The sequence below is a fragment of the Pteronotus mesoamericanus genome, unplaced genomic scaffold (assembly GCF_021234165.1).
Source record: "Pteronotus mesoamericanus isolate MK-2021 breed Mesoamerican mustached bat unplaced genomic scaffold, CSHL_Meso_final contig_557, whole genome shotgun sequence".
NCBI classification, from domain to species: domain Eukaryota; kingdom Metazoa; phylum Chordata; class Mammalia; order Chiroptera; family Mormoopidae; genus Pteronotus; species Pteronotus mesoamericanus.
In genome coordinates this window covers 4736507-4755154 of record NW_026555200.1, presented here as the reverse complement: position 1 = coordinate 4755154, position 18648 = coordinate 4736507, and the positions used below count along the sequence as shown (strand labels likewise).

Below are 18648 nucleotides of genomic sequence, written 5' to 3'. Positions count from 1 at the left end.
ACACTTGGGTTGGGCGTAATTAGTTTTTTTGTAATCCCACGTATTTTTGTTGTACGCCTTTTAAAATGTCACGTTGAGAAGAGGTCCACAGGTTTCACCAGCTGTCAGAGAGATCTGTGTGTGACACGCAAAAGGCGAAGAAGCCCTGTGGGACAGGCATGAAGGAATGGGCTCAGAGAGGTCAAGACCCTTGCTCACGGTCCCCCAGCTCGGTTTCAAGCCCGGCTCAGCCAGAGTCCAGCATGGTATGACTTCTCCCCACTGTGAACTACTTAGAGTCTGGTTTCAGTGCACAGCCTGGGTTTTCCAGCGGGCCCCCCAGGCACACTGTGGAGGAGAGGAAGATACCTCATGTCCTGGCACGGACGTCCAGGCCTGGTGGGAGGAAGGTCCAGCCCCTTCAACACTCCCATTTGTCACGCAGCACCCACTGTGTCTGCGATTCACTCTGCCTCTGTCAGACCCCCTAGTGAGGACCCCAGGACAACTGTGAGACCCAAGGGGACCTCTGGACCCCTTCTACTTTGCCTGATGCCCAGATCTGGGACAGTGGAGAGTGTGCACTTAACTAGGATACCCTCATTGCCACCTTCCAGGTGGGAGAGAGCAATGATGTCCGAGCCCCATTTGAAGTCACGTTGACAATTCCATGCCTTACTTCTGCTGTAAACTTTTGGGTTTACAAAACCCAAACTGCGGTTGCACTAGTCTAGCACAATCTCCCTCTGAATGAGCTAAGTACTGGAATCACGTACCCCGGTGTCGTGGGAGATCTTCTGCTAAATGCTGAACTCTCTGCCATCACTGCATAATGATTCCTTTTCCCTTCCTCGTGAGCACCAACAGGGTTAATAATAATAGCCACTATTCGATGGCGCCTTCTATGTGCCAAGTGCTCTACTTCTCCAGCAATCCTACGCAGCAGGTGCTGGCCCCGCCCCATTGCACAGAGGAGGAAACGGAGGCCCCGAATGGTTAGTAATTTGCAAGAGGTCACACAGCTGGTGGGTGGCTTCAAGTTTGACCCCAGATGGTCTGCATGGCACCAAGATCTGTGTGTCCCTTGTTGGAACACAAGCCACAAGTGGCAACAAGAGGGGAAGGCCTGTAGGTGTCCGCCAATCTCTTTGTTAAAGCTTCTTTCCCCCCACCTGTTTAGAAGATCTAGTTTGATTTCAAGAAGCAAATTAAGAGTGAAGAGCCCAGATTTCTGAAATGTTCTAATTCACTATATATCAGAGAAATGCAAATTAAAATGCCATCATGAGAGAGCACTTTACACTCATCAGAAAAGCAAAAAATTAGGAAGGTGGAAATGAGAGAGGTGGAGTGTTGGCAAAACTGCAGAGGCAGGAGAGCGAGGTGCTCAGAGCCTGGTGCCGCCACCGGGCCCGCCTGCAGCTTACACCAGCCCTGGCATTTCTGGGCTGGTTGCCTTATCTGGAAAATGGAGGTGATCTTATCTATGTCATAGAATTGTTGTGAGGACGCCAACAGCTGTGGACACCAAGTGTTGGGAAGGGTGCCCATGCCCTGGAAGGGCTCCGGAAGACAGCATTGGCGACCGTAAGCCCCCAGAGGGCAGGGACTTGGCTCGCTTTCTGTACCCCCAGTGCCTAGAATAGTGGAACACTTACTAAGTGAAGCGAATACTTGTTCAATGAATGAATGAGTTTACAGAGGGCAGGGGGAGAAGGGGCCGTCTCAGCACTGCTTGATGGAATGTCAAATAGTGAAAAATGGAAAAGCCTTAGAAATTGTGATGACACAGAAGGAAAATTAAGTGCTCCCCCTCCGTGAGCCAGCTATCTCACTTAGACGGCTCTCCGAGATGTTCTCCCTCTGGGTCCCTGGGTAAACCAGGGAACAAACTGAGAGCGTTCACAGGGGAACAAGCGAATTAACGTGGGAGAGTCACACAGAGAACGCTCTGCAGCAGGTCGAAGCAGTCACCAAGAGCAGGGTTCGGCAAACCTTCCCGTAAAAGGCCAGAGAGTAAATACAAGGTCTGGCACAAATAACGCCCCATATTTATTACAAAATCTTTTATTACAAAATCAGGCCCTGGCTGGTGTGGCTCAGTGGACTGAGCACTGGTCTGAGAACCAGAGTCACCAGTTCAATTCCCAGTCAGGGCACATCCCTAGGTTGAGCATCAGGTCCCCAGTAGGGGGCACGCAAGAGGCAATCACACATTGACATCTCTTTCACTCTTTTTCTCCCTCCCTTCTCCTCTCTCTAAACATAAATAAAATCTTTTTAAAAGATCGTAAGTACGTAATTCTGTAACATAACAATATCACACTCAAGTGCACCATATGACATTGTAGGTGAAATGTTCAGATTAAAACTATAAATTATTACACCCATATTATTACCCTACCAACCACACTCAAGAAGCTGTTACTTCCGCCAGACCCTGTATTTTAGGGTCTCTGTTGCAGCCTTAGATGATATGCAAATTAAGGGGCGTGGCTTTTCCAACAAGACTCTGTGGACCCTGAAATTTAAATTTCATATAATTTTAATGTATCACAAAATATTATTCTCCTTTTGATTTTTCCCCTCAACCATTTAAAAATCTTAGCTTACAGGCTGGCTGTACAAAAACTACTGTGGCCCAGTTCTGCCCCTTGAGCCTCAGTTTGCTGAGCCCCATTTAGAGGTTTAGATGTATAGCAACCCTATGGACAAATTCTAAAAACACAGCAAACAACGCCAGTGATCTTGGGCGGGACCTTGGGCAGATCCCCATCCATCCTAGTTTTCCAGGAACCCATTAGTTTACCCCATGCTGTCCCGGTAATTAATAGCACCCCTTTCACTCTCAAAAGTTCCAGGTCAGGTGATGAATTATATGCACCTCCCCAGGTTAAGCCATCGTTCTTTTTATATAAATTTAAAACGTACGTTCCCAGTTACCCCTAACATCTAGAGCAGGGGTCGGCCGTTGTCTTCCTGCAAAGGGCCAGATAGTAAATATTTTAGACCTTGTGCCACATGACCTGCGGGTGCGCTGGTGCGACCCGAGAGCCGCAGCAGACAATTCGTAAATGAGCGAGCATGGCTGTGTGCCCTAAAACTTACCGGCGGACGCTGGAACTGGAATTTCATCAAAATTTCACATATCACAAAATATTACTCTCTTGATTTGTTCCAACTAGTTAAACATGGAAAAACAATTTGTATCTTGTGATTTGAATGGAATCTGGAAACGGGCTGCCTCTGGCGGTAAGCTTGTCCATCCCTGATCTGGGACAACTCCTGGCTCTTTGGGGCCTGCTGCTTATATGCCTGGTTTTGCTGAGGACGCACACAGATTGAAGGTCAGGGAAACACCTGAGGAGGGTCTCGGGGGCGGATGGGAGGGCATAGGGACTAGGAATAAGTGGGGAAAATACTGACATAGAGAGACTTTGCCCAGACTGAGGAGGATGACAAACCATAAAACCGAGGAGGGTAATAAACTCCACTCCGTTCCTGAGGCCCAAAAAGAAAGAGATTTAAAAAAAAACCAAAACATAAAATAAAAGTGAGGGCTCTGGAGCTAGAGAGCCCAGATTTGAAATCCTGAAGCTGCTCTCACTACCTGGTGATCGTGGGCAGGTTTAACCTCCCAGAGGTTTTTGTCAGATGGAACTAAATCCTCCATGGCCTCTGCGTCATAAGACTGCAGCGAGGACTGAACAAATCTGTGCATGTGAAGTGGCCGGAACAGTGTCTAGCACTTAGTAAATGGTCAATGAATGTTATATGTTATGATTATTTTCCATAAGGAATAAAGAGAAACCTGTTCTTCGGGGCTCCAAATAAGGTGACGGATCAGAGGTAATTAGGACAAGCTCCAGGGCCAAGAGCCCCAGCTTTCCCATGCTCTGGCTGTGTGACCTTGGCCAAGTTACATGACCTCTCTGTGCCTCAGTTTCCTCAGCTGGGAAATGCTAATAATAGCAGTACTTGCCTCATAGGGTTGAGGTGAGAATTAAATTATGCAAAGCAGAGCCTAGCATGTAAGTGCTCAAATAAATTAGGATTTTATCATTCTGGACCCAGCTGCTGCCCCACATGAGGTAATAAAAGCAGTCAGAACAAAAATTCCCAGTGGAATATTCCAAAAGGGCCAAGGTGTTGGGCTGTGGACTTGGAGCAGAGGTTCCACTGAGGAAGCCTCTAGTATAAAAGACAAGACCAAAGCAAACAAACAGAAAATAATTATTTTGATAAAACAGATATAACGTTGTGCACACGAAAATATCAAGGACATGATCATTAATATCCTCAGAGAGTGAAAGAAAAATATAGCCTCCATGAGAAAAGAATAGTTGTCATAATCAAGGAGAAAACAGAGAATAAAAAAGATCTTTTAGAAAATAAAAACATAAATGCAAAAATAAAAATCCAATAGGACTGAAGGTAGGGTCGGAGAAATTTCACAGAAAGTAGAACAAAAAAAAAAAATATTGCCTAACAGAAGAAAAAATTCTTTAAATTGTGGGCAGAAGATTCAATAGCTAACTAATGGGAATTCCAGAAAGAGGGAACAAGAGTGGGGAAGGAATTGTCAAAGTAATAATAAAACCAGCTTTTCCAGAATTAAAGGACAGGAGTACCCAGAGTGCAGAGATGCCCGTAGGCCCAGAACAATGAATGAAAGAGGGTTTACAGGAGGACAGAGTCCTCATCTTGAACTTCAGGATACGAGCAGCAAGAGGACGATAATGAAAGATTCCAGAGAGGAAGTGCAGATCCTGTGAGCGACCAAGAGCCCAGTGAATTTCTCAAAAGCAACAAAAGAAGCTGGAGGGCAGTGGGAAAATAGCTTCAAAGCGCGGGGGGAAACAACGCCTTTCAACCCCTAAGTCTGTGTACAATCAGACTATGAGTCAAGTGTGAGAATGGAATAAGGCTGCTTTCGAACTTGGAAGGAAATCCCCGGATAACAGCTGACACAAGTTACAGAAAGTGACCTCCTGGGAAAAGAGGCCTGAAGGCTCCAAGAAATTAAAAAAGAGAAATGATAATTAGCCCTGGACAAATAGTTCCGGTGGTTAGCGTGTCCTGCATGTGCCAAGGCTGCACGTTCGATCCCCATGGGGACACACGTGGGTATCAACCAATGAACGCATAAATAAGTGGGACGACAAATTGATGTTTCTTTCTCTCTCTCCAGCTCCTCTTCTCTAAAAATCAGTACGTAAAAAATGTTTAAAGAAAATTAATAAAAAAAAACCAGAAGTGGTAATTATCTGACAGACTCAAATATAAGTAAAACCCTGAGAGGTTTTCACAGCTTTTGAGCGTGTGGAGAGATTTAGCTGTTCAAAGAAAACAAAACAAATGGAAAAATAGGCAATTACTAACTCCTGGAAAAATAAAAAGTTGCAAGAGAAAGCATATTTATTGGCTCAGTATTGGATAAAACTTACGTAGACATAATAATGAAAACACTGAATGTGTATTTAACCAAAAATTGTGATATAAGTATAGTGAGAAGAGGGAGAAAATGGTACCGAAGTGCATGTGAGCAAAAAATTCTCACTGATCATAATAGATACACCAAAATACTGCAGAACAGACTGATTAAAACATGTAGAGTGAATCCATAAGAAACAACTAAAAGAATGGTTACCTGTGGAAAGGATAGGAAAGGGTTGGGCGGAGCAGGAACTGCATGTTTTTTGTGTGTTATTGGTCTTTTTGCACTAATTGGCTTTTTACAAAAATAATTTTTAAAATCTAAGACCTAGGCCAAACAGAGGAGGCATAGCTTAATTTTGGCGGGTTCTGAGACATTTAAATTAAAAGGAAAGTAAATGATGATGACATTTAAATAGCTTGCCTTGGTATTATACTATTTTACCTTTCAAAAATGCGTGTGACCACCAACGTAGCAGAGAACATACCTAATGCCAGGATTCCAGTTCCTAAGCGCCTTTCCTGACTAGAAGGACCCGGAGCTCCTCAGAGGAGTGCCTTGCTCCAGGGCTCATCCCGGGTGAGCCTGGGGCGCCTTGTGCCAGAAACCAAGAGCATGCCCAAAGGCTAACGGGGACACACTGGAAGGACCAAACCACTTTAAAGGGTTTCCCCAGGCCATAACTAGAACAATTTGATCATTAAAAATACTAACGACTGTAACCTATTGAAACATTCAATAAATAAAATCCAACAGCTTATAATGATTATCAAAAAAAAAAAGGAAAAAATAAAGTTAATCTGTTACCATTGAGGTGAAAGTTATTCTGAACATTGATAAAAAGTTAAGCATTTGGGGGCACTGGAGCTCATGCCCAGTCAATGAAGGAAAGTCCTTCTCTACAAAAGAATGTAGAAGGAATGATAGGATTTAAAAATTGGCTATGATGCCACTCCCAGTGTATCAGACAAGGGTCACTGGTGGATGTTAAAATCATTAAGTGAAAGGCCCCAGGGAGATGGGATGTGTGCTTTGCGCCAAAGCATCATCTTGAAATTACTTGCCAGTTGCAAAGAGGAAAAATGTACCTTTTCTGTGGAGGCATCTGGTGGTCACAATCTTGACCAAGAGATCAAATTTAGCATCAGTGAAAGGGACACAACCAGGACCACGTGATCCTGATGGGGTGCAACGGGACAAACGTATCTTTTCCCACAAAGTATTCCAGCCGTTAGGTCTAACTGCACGTGCTCATGTCTTTAGACCTAACTCCCAGTATGCAGGAAACATAGGAAAGAAAGGGATAAACTCAGTGATGCCATGGGGAGACAATCAGATAAATCCAGAATGGATAACGTTCGACTGACTGTCTGTCCCAATCTCTTTAAAAAGTTCGTATCTTGGCCCTGACCGGTGTGGCTCAGTTGGTTGTTGGGCATCATCCTGCAAAGAGAAAGGTTGCCGGTTTGATTCCCGGTCAGGGCACACGCTTGGGTTTGTGACCTGGTCCCAGGTCGGGGCGCAAAAGAGAGGCTACCGATCAATGTATCTCTCTCATACTGATGTTTCTCTCCCTCGCTCCCTTCCTTCCTCTCTCTCTAACAATAAAGAAAATTTTTTTTTAAGTTCGTATCTTGGATGGGGAGATTATTCTAGATTTTAAAACACTAAGAAAACATGATAACCAAATGCAATATGTGAAACTTAATTGATTCTGGTTTAAGAAAACAGTTGTAAAAGACATGCTGGGGAATGATTGTAGAAATATGAATACAGACTAGATATTAAATGATATTAGGAAATAATTGTTAATTTTCTTGGGTGTGATAATAAGATTGTGGTTATTTAGGAGTATGTCCTTGTTCTTAGGAGATGCAGGTTGAAGTATTTAGAGGTGAAATGTCATGACAACTGCAACTTACTTTGAAATGGTCCAGCAAAAAATAGAGTTAGCTAAATAGACAAAGAAAATATGGCAAAACAGTAAAAATTGTTGCATCAAGGTAGTGGCTATGCTGATGTTCATTGCACTGTTGCTCAATTTTGTCATAGTTTGAGAGTTTTCAAAATAAAGCATTTAAACATTAATTGTTAAGAGAACCAGGAAATCACCATTTTGCAACCATTCTAGGAATAACTAATTTGGCAAGAGTCATCAGTCGATTCTAAAGCCACTTGAAAATATGAAGACAAGCAGGATATTTAGGACCGTCTCAGTATATATACCCCCAGATGATTTAGTTCTAAAAGGAGAAAATGGCAATTTTACAGTGGAGAATAGCAGCAGACGCCACTTAACCAGGAGATGGAGGGCGACGTCATCCATCATGGAACCAGCAGATGTCCTGTGCCTCCTGACCTGCTACGCGAGGAGGGCACAACATTGCACCCGTGGTATGGCTGCCAAACATTTAGAACCTGTATTACATTACAGTTGAAGTTCCTGAATTTTTACAAAGGTACAGGACTGTTATGTACATATTATTATAGTTTCATATGTCTATAGAGAGAGGAAGTGATAAAGCAAATGTGACAAAATGAATCTGGACACATAGGAGTCCTTTCTATTGTTCGTGCAATTATAAACAATTCAGAGGAAAAAAATTTAATAACATCTAAATTAGACCGAGACCAGTTGGGGAGGCAGCTCCTAATTTTGATGAGACCTAAAAACATAGAAATTAAGAGAAAATGAAATCTTGATAAAGTGACTTTCATTTCAATGCCTTTATTGCCTTGATGTTCCCTTCTGCCCTCAGGAACGTTCGTTCACTCTCTGGGGCTGGCTGAGCTGGGAGGTGCTGGGGGTGAGGAGGCATGCCCGAGTGACCCGCCGCAAACGGGGACCCGTTCCCAGGGTTCTGGTTCTCTGCCCAGTACCCTACCTTTCCAGTTGAGAATCCTTATCAGTATACTGGAAGCCAAGCCACTGCCCCCCGCCCCCAAAGAGAGCGCCTGGGGAATCCCTCAGTTCCTCAGCATCTGCCCCACACTGGCACCTGTGTGATTTATGCCTCCTGGGACTGTTTTCCAATTGTTCTCTGTGCCCACTGCCTTCTGGGTTACAGACGACTCCAGGCAAGCCATGGCTGGCTTTTCGTTCCGTTGTGTCTTTACAATGTAATTTCAGCACAGCATTGGATGAGGTGTAAGAGCTCAGCGAATCCTTTCTGATCCATGATCTTCAGAAAGCATTTCCTAACTGCTCGGGAGAGAGGAGATGGATAAGAACAGATACTTTTGGGTCCTCTAATGACCTTCAGGCTTAACGAAGAAAAGCTATGGACCAACAGGCAAACAAACCAAGAGAACTTCCAGAACCCATTTCTAACAAGGCCAACTTTTGACAACCGGGTCTGTAAGGCTGAAACCCAGAGACGCACTCAGCTGGGAGCCGGAGGACCGTGTTGTCCCGCCTCCCTCTGGTCTTGCCAATGCTTTTCAAGTAGTTATCGACCATCTTCAAGACGGTGTTTGCTGGTCGCCCCACCTCCCCTGAAAACTTCTGGTAGAAGGGACAGCTTCTGTGGGTTTGTTCCTGCGTGACCTTTCCCCTCTTTCTGCATGCCCAGCTCTGCCCACTGTGGCAGGCACCCGCAGGCCCACAGAGCTGCCGACACCGCATGCCCCAGTCTCAGTCTTGTCACGGAGAAGGGCCCAGGGAGGTGGATGGAGCAGAGCTTCAGGGCCTGACAAACTCCAGACAGCAATTTATAGGCTGGGTGACATTCTTGGACAAGCGTGTGACCTCAGGCAAGTCACCTGGGCCTCCAAATCTGAGTTTCTTCTTCTGCAAAAAGGGAGTAAGAAAAACTTCTCTCCCCACCCCAATAACTGGGTGGACTGAGATGATGCAGACCTCCCTGCTTTGTCCAGTGTTTTGAAACGAGAGGGACCACTAGGGACCGTCATCCCAGCCATGTCCCCTGTATGCGAGGCTACCCCTGAGTGAGGGGGCAGGTAAAGGTCATTTGTTCTGTCTGCCTCCATTTCCTCCTCCTTCTCTCTCCAAATTGGTGCAGGCATAACCTGGTTAATATGAAAACAGCAGGCATCAGAGATGGATTCCCTAGGAGGCTGTAAGAAGCAGGAGGCACCCACTACAGAGCCAGACTGCCTGGTTCAAATCCCAGCTCCACCAGTTACTAGCCCTATGAGTTTGGGCAGGGTTACTTAACCTCTGTGCCTCAATTTCTTCATCTATAACCAAACCAGGAATGATAACAAGTCACCTACCTCATAGGGCTGTTCTGAGCATTAAATGAGTTAATGCATAAATATAGAGCACCTTGGTATCACTGCATTTCATTGAAGCTGATGCGCCTATATACCCAACGAAATTAAAATTGCTGCCAGTTAATATGGACATATCATCAATGGAACTGGAACTGAAAGCACATATTCAGAAATGTGAAATGAAAGGTGTGTCTTAACACAGATGAAACACATTATTGCTATTAGAGGCCTGGAGCTAAAATGTGTTATTAGGGTTGGGTTCAAATCCTAGGACCACCACCTGGGTGACCTTATGCGAAATACCTCTCTGTGCCTCAGTTTTCTCATCATCTGTGCATGTGGATCATGTCAATAGTACTTACCACACGAGACTGCAGGGGAAATTAAATGTGTGAGTACAGTACTTAGAAGGCACCTGGTACACAGTAGGTGCGATCATTGCTATTATTTAAAACAAAGTTATTCTTTCCAAGTGTGGAGCACGGCTAGGGAAGGAAGAAGAGGACATACGAGCGGGCTGCTTAGCCTCTCTTGGACTTCCAAACTGTGCGAAGACGAGGAGGTACCCGAACCTTCCGCCTTGGCCCCGCCCGGGCCCGCCCGGACCCGCCCCGGCCCCGCCCCGGCCCCGCCCCGACCCCGCCTCGGCCCCGCCCCGGACCCCCGCCCGGACCCGCCCTGCACCGCCCCTACCCCGCCGGACCCCACCCCTCCCTTCGCAGGCTCCGGCCGCTGCGCTAGTCTCGCGCACTTTCAAAGTGCGCGAGCTCCGCCCGAGAGCCGGGGCCGGCCGTTGGTTGGGCGAAACCGTCTGCTACGCTACGTGGGGGGACGTAGAGCCAACGCATCCATATTCCTCCAGTGTTTAGGTTTACAGGCCCAGGTGCTGGTCTTGTTTCAGCTGTCAAATCTCCTCCGTATGCTCTGCCGCCCAGAAGGGAGTCCTAACTCGCGGGGGAGAGAGCTGCGGCGTCTCCGTGCGGCGCCCTCCCCCTCTTGACGGGGAGCCGGTGGGAGAGGACGACGGCCGTCGGGGGGAGGAGGCGGCCCTAGCGCCATTTTGTGGGAGCGAAGCGGTAGCTGGGTGGCTGCTTCTGGATCCCTAGCTGCCTGAGTTTCCCTGTCTGTCCTCCTGTCAGCGGCGTAGCGGGTGAGTCGCGGACGCTGCTCACCGAGGATGCCCTGTGTGCCTCGCTCCCGCACGGCTGGCCCAAGGCGGACGCGGTGGCCTCGGCCCCGCCCCGGGCCTGGGCCTAACTGGTCCTGCCCGAGCTAGCTCGCGCGGGAGCGCCTTTGGGGCCTGGCGCGGGGTGTCAGTGGGCGCCGGGGCAGGGACGTGGGGCCGGCAGGACCGCGCCGCTTCAGGCAAAAGTTTGTCCCGGCGTCGGTCCCCGGGCAGAGCTTGGTGCCTTTGGTACTTTGCACTCCAGGCGACGCTGTCAGCTTAGGTCGTGGGCCCCAGCGGCCCCGCCCCGGGCCGCGCTTAACTCCCACTCCGGCTGTCACTCACTGGCTTCTGGGAGGTGATGGCCCTTGTCGCCCAGGACCTGTCGCCGCTGTCCTTGAAGCTCAAGTTTGGTGGGCCCCCGGAAGTCCCAAAATGAGGGACAGGGAGAAACTTTTACCCTGTTCTTTTCTAGCTCGCTGCTCCCATTCAGTCCCAGGGCTCAGGTTCTGCATCGCTTCCTTAGGGACACTCCGGCCCCCCGGCCCCCCCCCGCACACGCACACTTCGACCAGCTTAGGTGGTTCTCCCGGGCCCCCAAGATTACTGACTACTATCCAGTATGCATATCCCCGTTGTAGTAAGATCATTGTTTGCTGTCATTCCCCGCCTTGTAACCAGCATGCCACCCCATGCACTTTGGCTTTGCAGTTGTCCTTGCAGCACCAGATGTATAGTAGGCCCTCAGCAAATGTTTATTGAATGAATGAACTCACAAGGCCTCACTTTTTTTTTTTTTTTTTAAAGATTTTGTTGTTTATTTTTAGAGAGGGGGACTGAGGCACAAAGAGGTTAAGTATTTCGCATAAGGTCACCCAGGTGGTGGTGTTTCTCTAGGAGAGAAATATCAATCAATGTGTGGTTGCCTCTCAGGCATCCCCTACTGGGGGGACCTGGCCCACAACTCAGGCATGTGCCCCGACTGGGAATTGAACCGGCGTCCCCTTGGTTTTCCGGCTGGTGCTGAGTCCACTGAGCCACACCAGCCAGGACTGGCATCACAGTTTTATAGGAATTACCATCTTTGCCTCCTCACAGTTCAGGGATAGCCAGCATGTGTAAGAATCCAAACAGCAAGAATTTTTCTGTACGTCACAACTATGGCACGGTAGTGCTACGGACCAGCTGATTATAAGGAAACAATTCCTTGGACACAAGTGTTGATTATTTATCTCTTTCTCCATTTAAGAAAAGATAGAAGATGTCTGAATATATTCGGGTAACGGAAGATGAAAACGACGAGCCCATTGAAATACCATCAGAAGACGATGGGACAGTGCTGCTGTCCACGGTTACAGCCCAGTTTCCAGGGGCGTGTGGGCTGCGCTACAGGAACCCCGTGTCCCAGTGTATGAGAGGCGTCCGGCTGGTGGAGGGGATCCTGCACGCCCCGGACAATGGCTGGGGAAACCTGGTGTATGTTGTCAACTATCCCAAAGGTTTGTTGCCACTTCGTTTTACAGTAACGGTAAGGTGTAGTGGAGTTGGTGTCTCATTGTAAGTCATAGATCACAGCCTCTCCATGGTGCAGTGTCTCCTGTAACCAGTGTATTTCTTTAAAGGTTACTGGTAGACTAGTTTGTAAGACCAATAGTTTAAGTGAGGGAAAATTCGAAATTACAGAACATTTTTTTAAAGTGAAAACTATGCACTTAAATAATTATCTGAGCAAATATTGCTGTGTTATTTATACTGCCTTATCAGTGTAGGTTCATCGTTTGTAACAGATGTATCACCATTCTGGGGATATTGGTAACAGAAACAATGCATGTGTGGAGGAAGGGTGGTATATGGGAAATCTCTGCCTTCCTCTCAGTTTTGCTGAGAACCTAAAGCTGTTCAAAAAAAGCCTGTTTTTAAAACTGTCACGTAGTTCCTCTCCTCTTCCCTTCCAAATTTTGGTTTTTAAAAATAACCTAAGTTTTTTATTTATTTTACAAAATTAATGTGAGTTTATTGTTGAAAGTTTAGGAAGAAAAAGAAAATTGAAATCACCCTTAAATCCACAGCTGGAGATAAAAGATGCTTATTTTGGGGGGCATCTAGACTTTAAGTTGTGGGCATTAAAATAAGTAAACAAATTTACTAGGCAAAAAAGTGGTGTTACACTTTTTTAACCTGTTTTTTTCCTCTTTAATGTGTTTTAAAGTCAAGGTGAAGTAGAATTATTTTTGTTGTGATAAGCCTTTTGAGAGGGGATTACAGTATACATTTGTAATCTTGTGATACTACAGAACCAGAGGTGTGGGTCCCTGGATTTGCACCAGAAAAGCACCTCTGCCATTTAATTCAATTTTGTACTGTGTCCTTGAGAGCTGACATCACCCTTTGCCAAAAGTTGAAACATCTTCGTGTTCTTAGAATCTTTTTGCTTCTCACTTCTAGGTATAGGAGGCATTGTTTTAAGACGTGTTAAATGAAGAGTTCTAAAAGGTTTCTGCTTGTTTTGTTTAGATAACAAAAGAAAAATGGATGAGACAGATGCTTCATCAGCAGTGAAGGTGAAAAGAGCCGTCCAGAAAACATCTGACTTAATAGTGTTGGGTCTCCCGTGGAAAACAACCGAACAGGATCTAAAAGAATATTTTAGTACCTTTGGAGAAGTGCTTATGGTTCAGGTAAACTTTGGTTTCATTTAAGTTTTTCTTTTTCAGAGGAGCACCCAGAATTCCTGTTTCAGTGACACCGGCATTCACGTTCGCAGACAGTATTTTTAAGATGTGTAAACTTTAGATCTAGTTTATCTTTGCAGTCGAAGTAGCTTGTTGGGTTCTACTGTGGGAAGGAGTTTTACTCTATTAACAGGGTCTCAATTCAGCATTAACCCTCCTGTTGCTCTTACCTCGAGAGTAGCTTGGTTTAAGTTTCAGTTCAGCCACTGCATCCAGTCGAAGCTGTTCACACTATCAGGGAATTCTCAGGATGTGTGTGTTGTTTTAGGAAACTTAAATGGTTTTTTTTCTAGGTCAAGAAAGATATTAAAACTGGTCATTCAAAAGGGTTTGGCTTTGTTCGATTTACGGAATATGAAACCCAGGTGAAAGTAATGTCACAGCGACATATGATAGATGGACGATGGTGTGACTGTAAACTTCCTAATTCTAAGGTACTTTGCTTCCCCTCCCCTCTTTGGGAACTTTTGCTGACAAATTTCCTTAGAAGACACTATAAAATGTTAAATACACTTGGAAAAAAGACAGTGTCAGGGTGTGTTCTTGAAATCTTTTGTCTGGGTAAAACCTTGGGACCTTAATGCATACTGAATATTTTATGATGGTTTGAAATACTTAATTTATTAGCCCTCTAAACCAAACTTCCTTTGTTTTATTCTCTTCTCTTGTTATTTCTAGAGAGTGAACAATTTTTTACATAGTTAAATGTTAAAACACAAACATAATCAGTACAATAATCTTGTTCAAAGGCCTGATTTGTTCCAAGCAAGCAAGACTTGCTTATTTGGAACATTATTATTTTTGCCAGGACATTAAGTCATTGACTTTCCTAAATCCAATTATACTTTCATGAACTTTAAACTCTAAAACCGAATTCGTCATCAAAGTCTTACAAGAAAGAGGATTGCTAACGCAAAAAAAAAAAAAATAAGAACGTACCTACTTGTTAATGACTCATCTAACATAAAAGGCAGATAGATTTTGTTACATGCTCCACCATAATACCCTTTTCATTGCTCATAAAATATTTCTGATGTTTTTCCTACCTTTGAATTTGATCAGCAAAGCCCAGATGAGCCTCTGCGAAGCAGAAAGGTGTTTGTTGGGCGTTGTACAGAGGACATGACCGCTGATGAGCTGCGGCAGTTCTTTTGCCAGTACGGAGAAGTGGTAGATGTCTTCATTCCCAAACCGTTCAGGGCTTTTGCCTTTGTTACATTTGCAGATGATCAGGTATTTTTCTCTTTAATAGTTTTGTCCCAGCTGATCAGATAATTTCTCTTGAACCTTTCCTGTCCAGCTAATTGCCATCTTTACGTAGCTGAGCTTTCTGACCTTGTAAGCTGTGGGGTATGTGGACCTAGATATTTGTGATAAACACTTTACTATTTTTCAGTATGTAGTGGTTAACTGGAAGTGTTACATATCTTTACAAAGTAAACTGAAAAATTTTTGCTGCTGTTACTAAAGCTAAGGATATTTTGAGTTTAAATGAGTACTCATTGTTTATTTTTCTTCCAGTTTACATAATGGCTTGAAATCTTAAGTTTCACTGCTACTTTGATGTACAAGTCAGTGGTTTAATTGCCTTTATTTACACCTCTTATTTTCTTATAGGTTGCCCAGTCTCTGTGTGGAGAGGACTTGATCATTAAAGGAATCAGCGTACACATATCCAATGCTGAACCTAAGCACAATAGCAATAGACAGTTAGAAAGAAGTGGAAGATTTGGTGGTAATCCAGGTGGCTTTGGGAATCAGGGTGGATTTGGTAACAGCAGAGGGGGTGGAGCTGGCTTGGGAAACAATCAAGGTAGTAACATGGGTGGAGGGATGAACTTTGGTGCTTTTAGCATTAATCCAGCGATGATGGCTGCGGCCCAGGCAGCCCTGCAGAGCAGCTGGGGCATGATGGGCATGTTAGCCAGTCAGCAGAACCAGTCGGGCCCATCGGGTAATAACCAAAGCCAAGGCAACATGCAGAGGGAGCCAAACCAGGCCTTTGGTTCGGGAAATAACTCTTACAGCGGTTCTAATTCAGGGGCAGCCATTGGTTGGGGGTCGGCTTCAAATGCAGGGTCAGGCAGCGGTTTTAATGGGGGCTTTGGCTCAAGCATGGATTCTAAACCTTCCAGCTGGGGGATGTAGGCGGTAGGTGACGGTTGTATGGACTGGGGGGAATTCAGATTTTTCTAAACTCATGGTAAGTATATTGTAAAATACATATGTACTGAGAATTTTCAAAATTTGGTTGTTCAGTGTGGAGTATATTCAGCAGTATTTTTGACATTTTTCTTTAGAAAAAGAGGAAGAGCTAAAGGAATTTTATAAGTTTTGTTACATAAAGGGTTGCAATATTGAACGTTTGAAAGTGAACTGCTGTTTGCCTGATTGGTGAACCAACACACTACAATTGATATCAAAAGGTTTCTCCTGTAATATTTTATCCCTGGACTTGTCAAGTGAATTCTTTGCATGTTCAAAAATGGAAACCATTAATTAGAACTACATTCTTTTCTGCTTGTTTTAATTTGAACCCCACCATATGGATTTTTTCCTTAGGAATATCTCCTTTTTGGAGATCACGGTGTCACAGTGTTTGGTTCTTTTGTTTTTGTTTTTTAACACTTGTCTCCCTTCATATGCAAAAGTACAATATGAAGCCTTCATTTAATCTCTGCAGTTCATCTCATTTCAAATGTTTATGGAAGAAGCACTTCATTGAAAGTAGTGCTGTAAACACTCTCCGTAGGAACACTTCTGTCCACACGCTTTCTCATTCAAGAGTCGGTCGTCGCACTGCACGGGCCGCGTCTCTGACGGTGGGTGTCCCATTTTTATCCGCTACTCTTTATTTCATGGAGTCGTATCGACGCTGTGAACGCAAGGCTGTGCTATGGAACCAGAAGGCTGTTTGAACTTTTGAAACCTTGTGTGGGATTGATGGTGGTGCCGAGGCATGAAAGGCTGGTATGAGCGAGGAAAGGAGAGAGCGCGTGCAGAGACGGTGGTGCAAAATGGATATTTTTTAACTTGGCGAGAGGTGTCTCTCCATCCTGTGGCTTTGGTGAGAGAGTGTGCAGAGAGCAATGATAGCAAATAATGTACGAATGTTTCTTGCATTCAAAGGACATCCACATCTGTTGGAAGACTTTAAGTGAGTTTTGTTCTTAGGTAACCCACGTTAGTTGAATGTGTTAAGTGAAACGATACTTGTATTTCCCCTCCCCCTTTGTCAACTGCTGTGAATGCTGTATGGTGTGTGTTCTCTTCTGTTACTGACCTGTAAGTGTGGTAATGTGAACTGAAGCTGATGGGCTGAGAACATGGACTGAGCTTGTGGTGTGCTTTGCAGGAGTACTTGGAAGCAGAGTTCACCAGGGAGCTGGGGGTGTCTCAAAAGACGGGTGGAAGCTCTATTGTCTGTTAGCTACCCATGAGAATGCTGTTTGCTGCAGTTCTGTGTCCTGTGCTTGGATGCTTTTATAAGAGTTGTCAATATTGGAAATTCTTAAATAAAACTGATTTAAATAATATGTGTCTTTGTTTTGCAGCCCTGAATGCAAAGAATTCATAGCAGTTAATTCCCCTTTTTTGACCCTTTTGAGATGGAACTTTCATAAAGTTTCTTGGCAATAGTTTATTTTGCTTCAAATAAACTTATTTCAAAAGTTGTCTCAAGTCAAATGGATTCATCACCTGTCATGCATTGACACCTGATACCCAGACTTAATTGCTATTTGTTCTTGCATTGTCTAAAGTGAAAAGTTTTTTTTTTTCTTTTTAAATCTAGTTTTTAATAAGTCTGGGTGACCACACCTAAAATGGTAAGCAGTACCCTCCAGTTTTTTCTTAGTGCCTCTGTGCATTTGGGTGATGTTCTATTGACATGGCCTGTATAAATCTCCATTAGGAAATCAATCATGCCTTCTAAAAATAATCTTATTTGGGGGAGTGGGCAAAACAGTGTTGTTTTTAAATGCTTTGTAGCAAAGCATATCAATTGAAAAGAAGGGAATATCAGCGCCTTTTTAGTGTGGGATTTGAAAAGTGGAATTAATTGCAATAGGGATAAAGTAGAAGAAACCACAAATTATCTTGTGCCTGAAATCCATTAGGAAGCCTGATAGCTTTAAGAATTAGCAGGGTGGTGGGCTGTCTGTCTGTGGAAGTGTTAAGTGAAATGGGCTTTGTCCTCCAAAGATGGGGGGAATGTTGAATAAAATCGTTTACAAAACTCAGATTAGACTCTCACGATGCATTGTTAAGTATGTAAAAGCAATAATATATTGATTCTCTATTGTACTTTTTATGTAACTACTACTGAGAGTTGAGCTTGTTTTCTAATGGACGAATGTAACAACTTCTGTGTTGATAGTTTGCCTAATGCCCTTATTTAATTAGAGTATGATAAATAGGGTTTTTGCAATTTAGGTGTTTTAACTTTTATAAGTCATCCTTTAGACTTGTGATCGCCACATTGTTTCATTATCCAGTTTTCTTCTGTAAAAGGATCTTGCATTGTTTAAATTTTTTTCTGCATCTGAGTTGCATGATTTCCAAACCCTGTACCATCTGAATTTTGCATTTTAGCACTTGCACTGCTACTCAGCAGCAGTAACATGGTAACACTTAACATGTATCGGGGACCTCCAAAGACTAAACTGGCGAGCCCTCCAGGAGCCCGGGGTAAGTGCGCTTGCTGACGGCATGGTTTCACCTCTCGTTTACACGCGTGCGGGTCTAGTTCCTGGTCGCAGAAGGCTTCCGGTGTCGGGCGGCCTTCTGTTAGCGTGTCTGTGCTAATACCTAGCAATGGGTGTTTAAGTCTGCCCTGAATTTTTTTTTGAAATTCAGAAGTAAACTATTTGGCAAAAATTTGTTTTTAAAGTCTATTTGCATTCATTCTAAAAAATTTTTGAACCCGTTGAATAAAAATTTTTGTTGCCACCACAGTTTAGTGTCTGGAGTCTTACTGGGAAAACAGTTTCCTTTTTATATGTGATAAAGGTGCTGTCGAGTTGCCTTTAAAAAGTGAGTTTCGAGAAGTTGCACTTTATATGCACAAGAGAAATTAGGCCAAAAGTCACAATGAATTT

At 44.4% G+C, this 18648-nt stretch overlaps 1 protein-coding gene across 2 annotated transcripts; it reads left to right on the top strand.

The window, feature by feature from the left end:
- The first annotated feature begins 10485 nt into the window (after positions 1-10485).
- On the top strand, positions 10486-17083 carry TARDBP (TAR DNA binding protein). 2 transcript variants are annotated; one of them, XM_054579756.1, is made up of 6 exons: positions 10486-10802; positions 12072-12316; positions 13332-13495; positions 13843-13983; positions 14612-14782; positions 15167-17083. In XM_054579756.1, exons 2-6 carry the CDS (start codon positions 12079-12081, stop codon positions 15695-15697), a joined length of 1245 nt encoding a protein of 414 aa, XP_054435731.1. In that variant the 5' UTR covers positions 10486-10802; positions 12072-12078; the 3' UTR covers positions 15698-17083. The 2 variants fall into 2 exon arrangements, with proteins under 2 accessions (XP_054435731.1, XP_054435730.1); XM_054579755.1 differs by having other exon boundaries at positions 12067-12316.
- The last annotated feature ends 1565 nt before the right edge of the window (positions 17084-18648 follow it).

Coding starts and splice junctions, on each gene's coding strand:
- TARDBP (XM_054579756.1), top strand. CDS start 12,079: ATGTCTGAATATATTCGGGTAACGGAAGATGAAAACGACGAGCCCATT. Junction 12,317..13,331: donor TGTTGTCAACTATCCCAAAG/GTTTGTTGCCAC, acceptor TGTTTTGTTTAG/ATAACAAAAGAAAAATGGAT. Junction 13,496..13,842: donor GAGAAGTGCTTATGGTTCAG/GTAAACTTTGGT, acceptor TTTTTTTTCTAG/GTCAAGAAAGATATTAAAAC.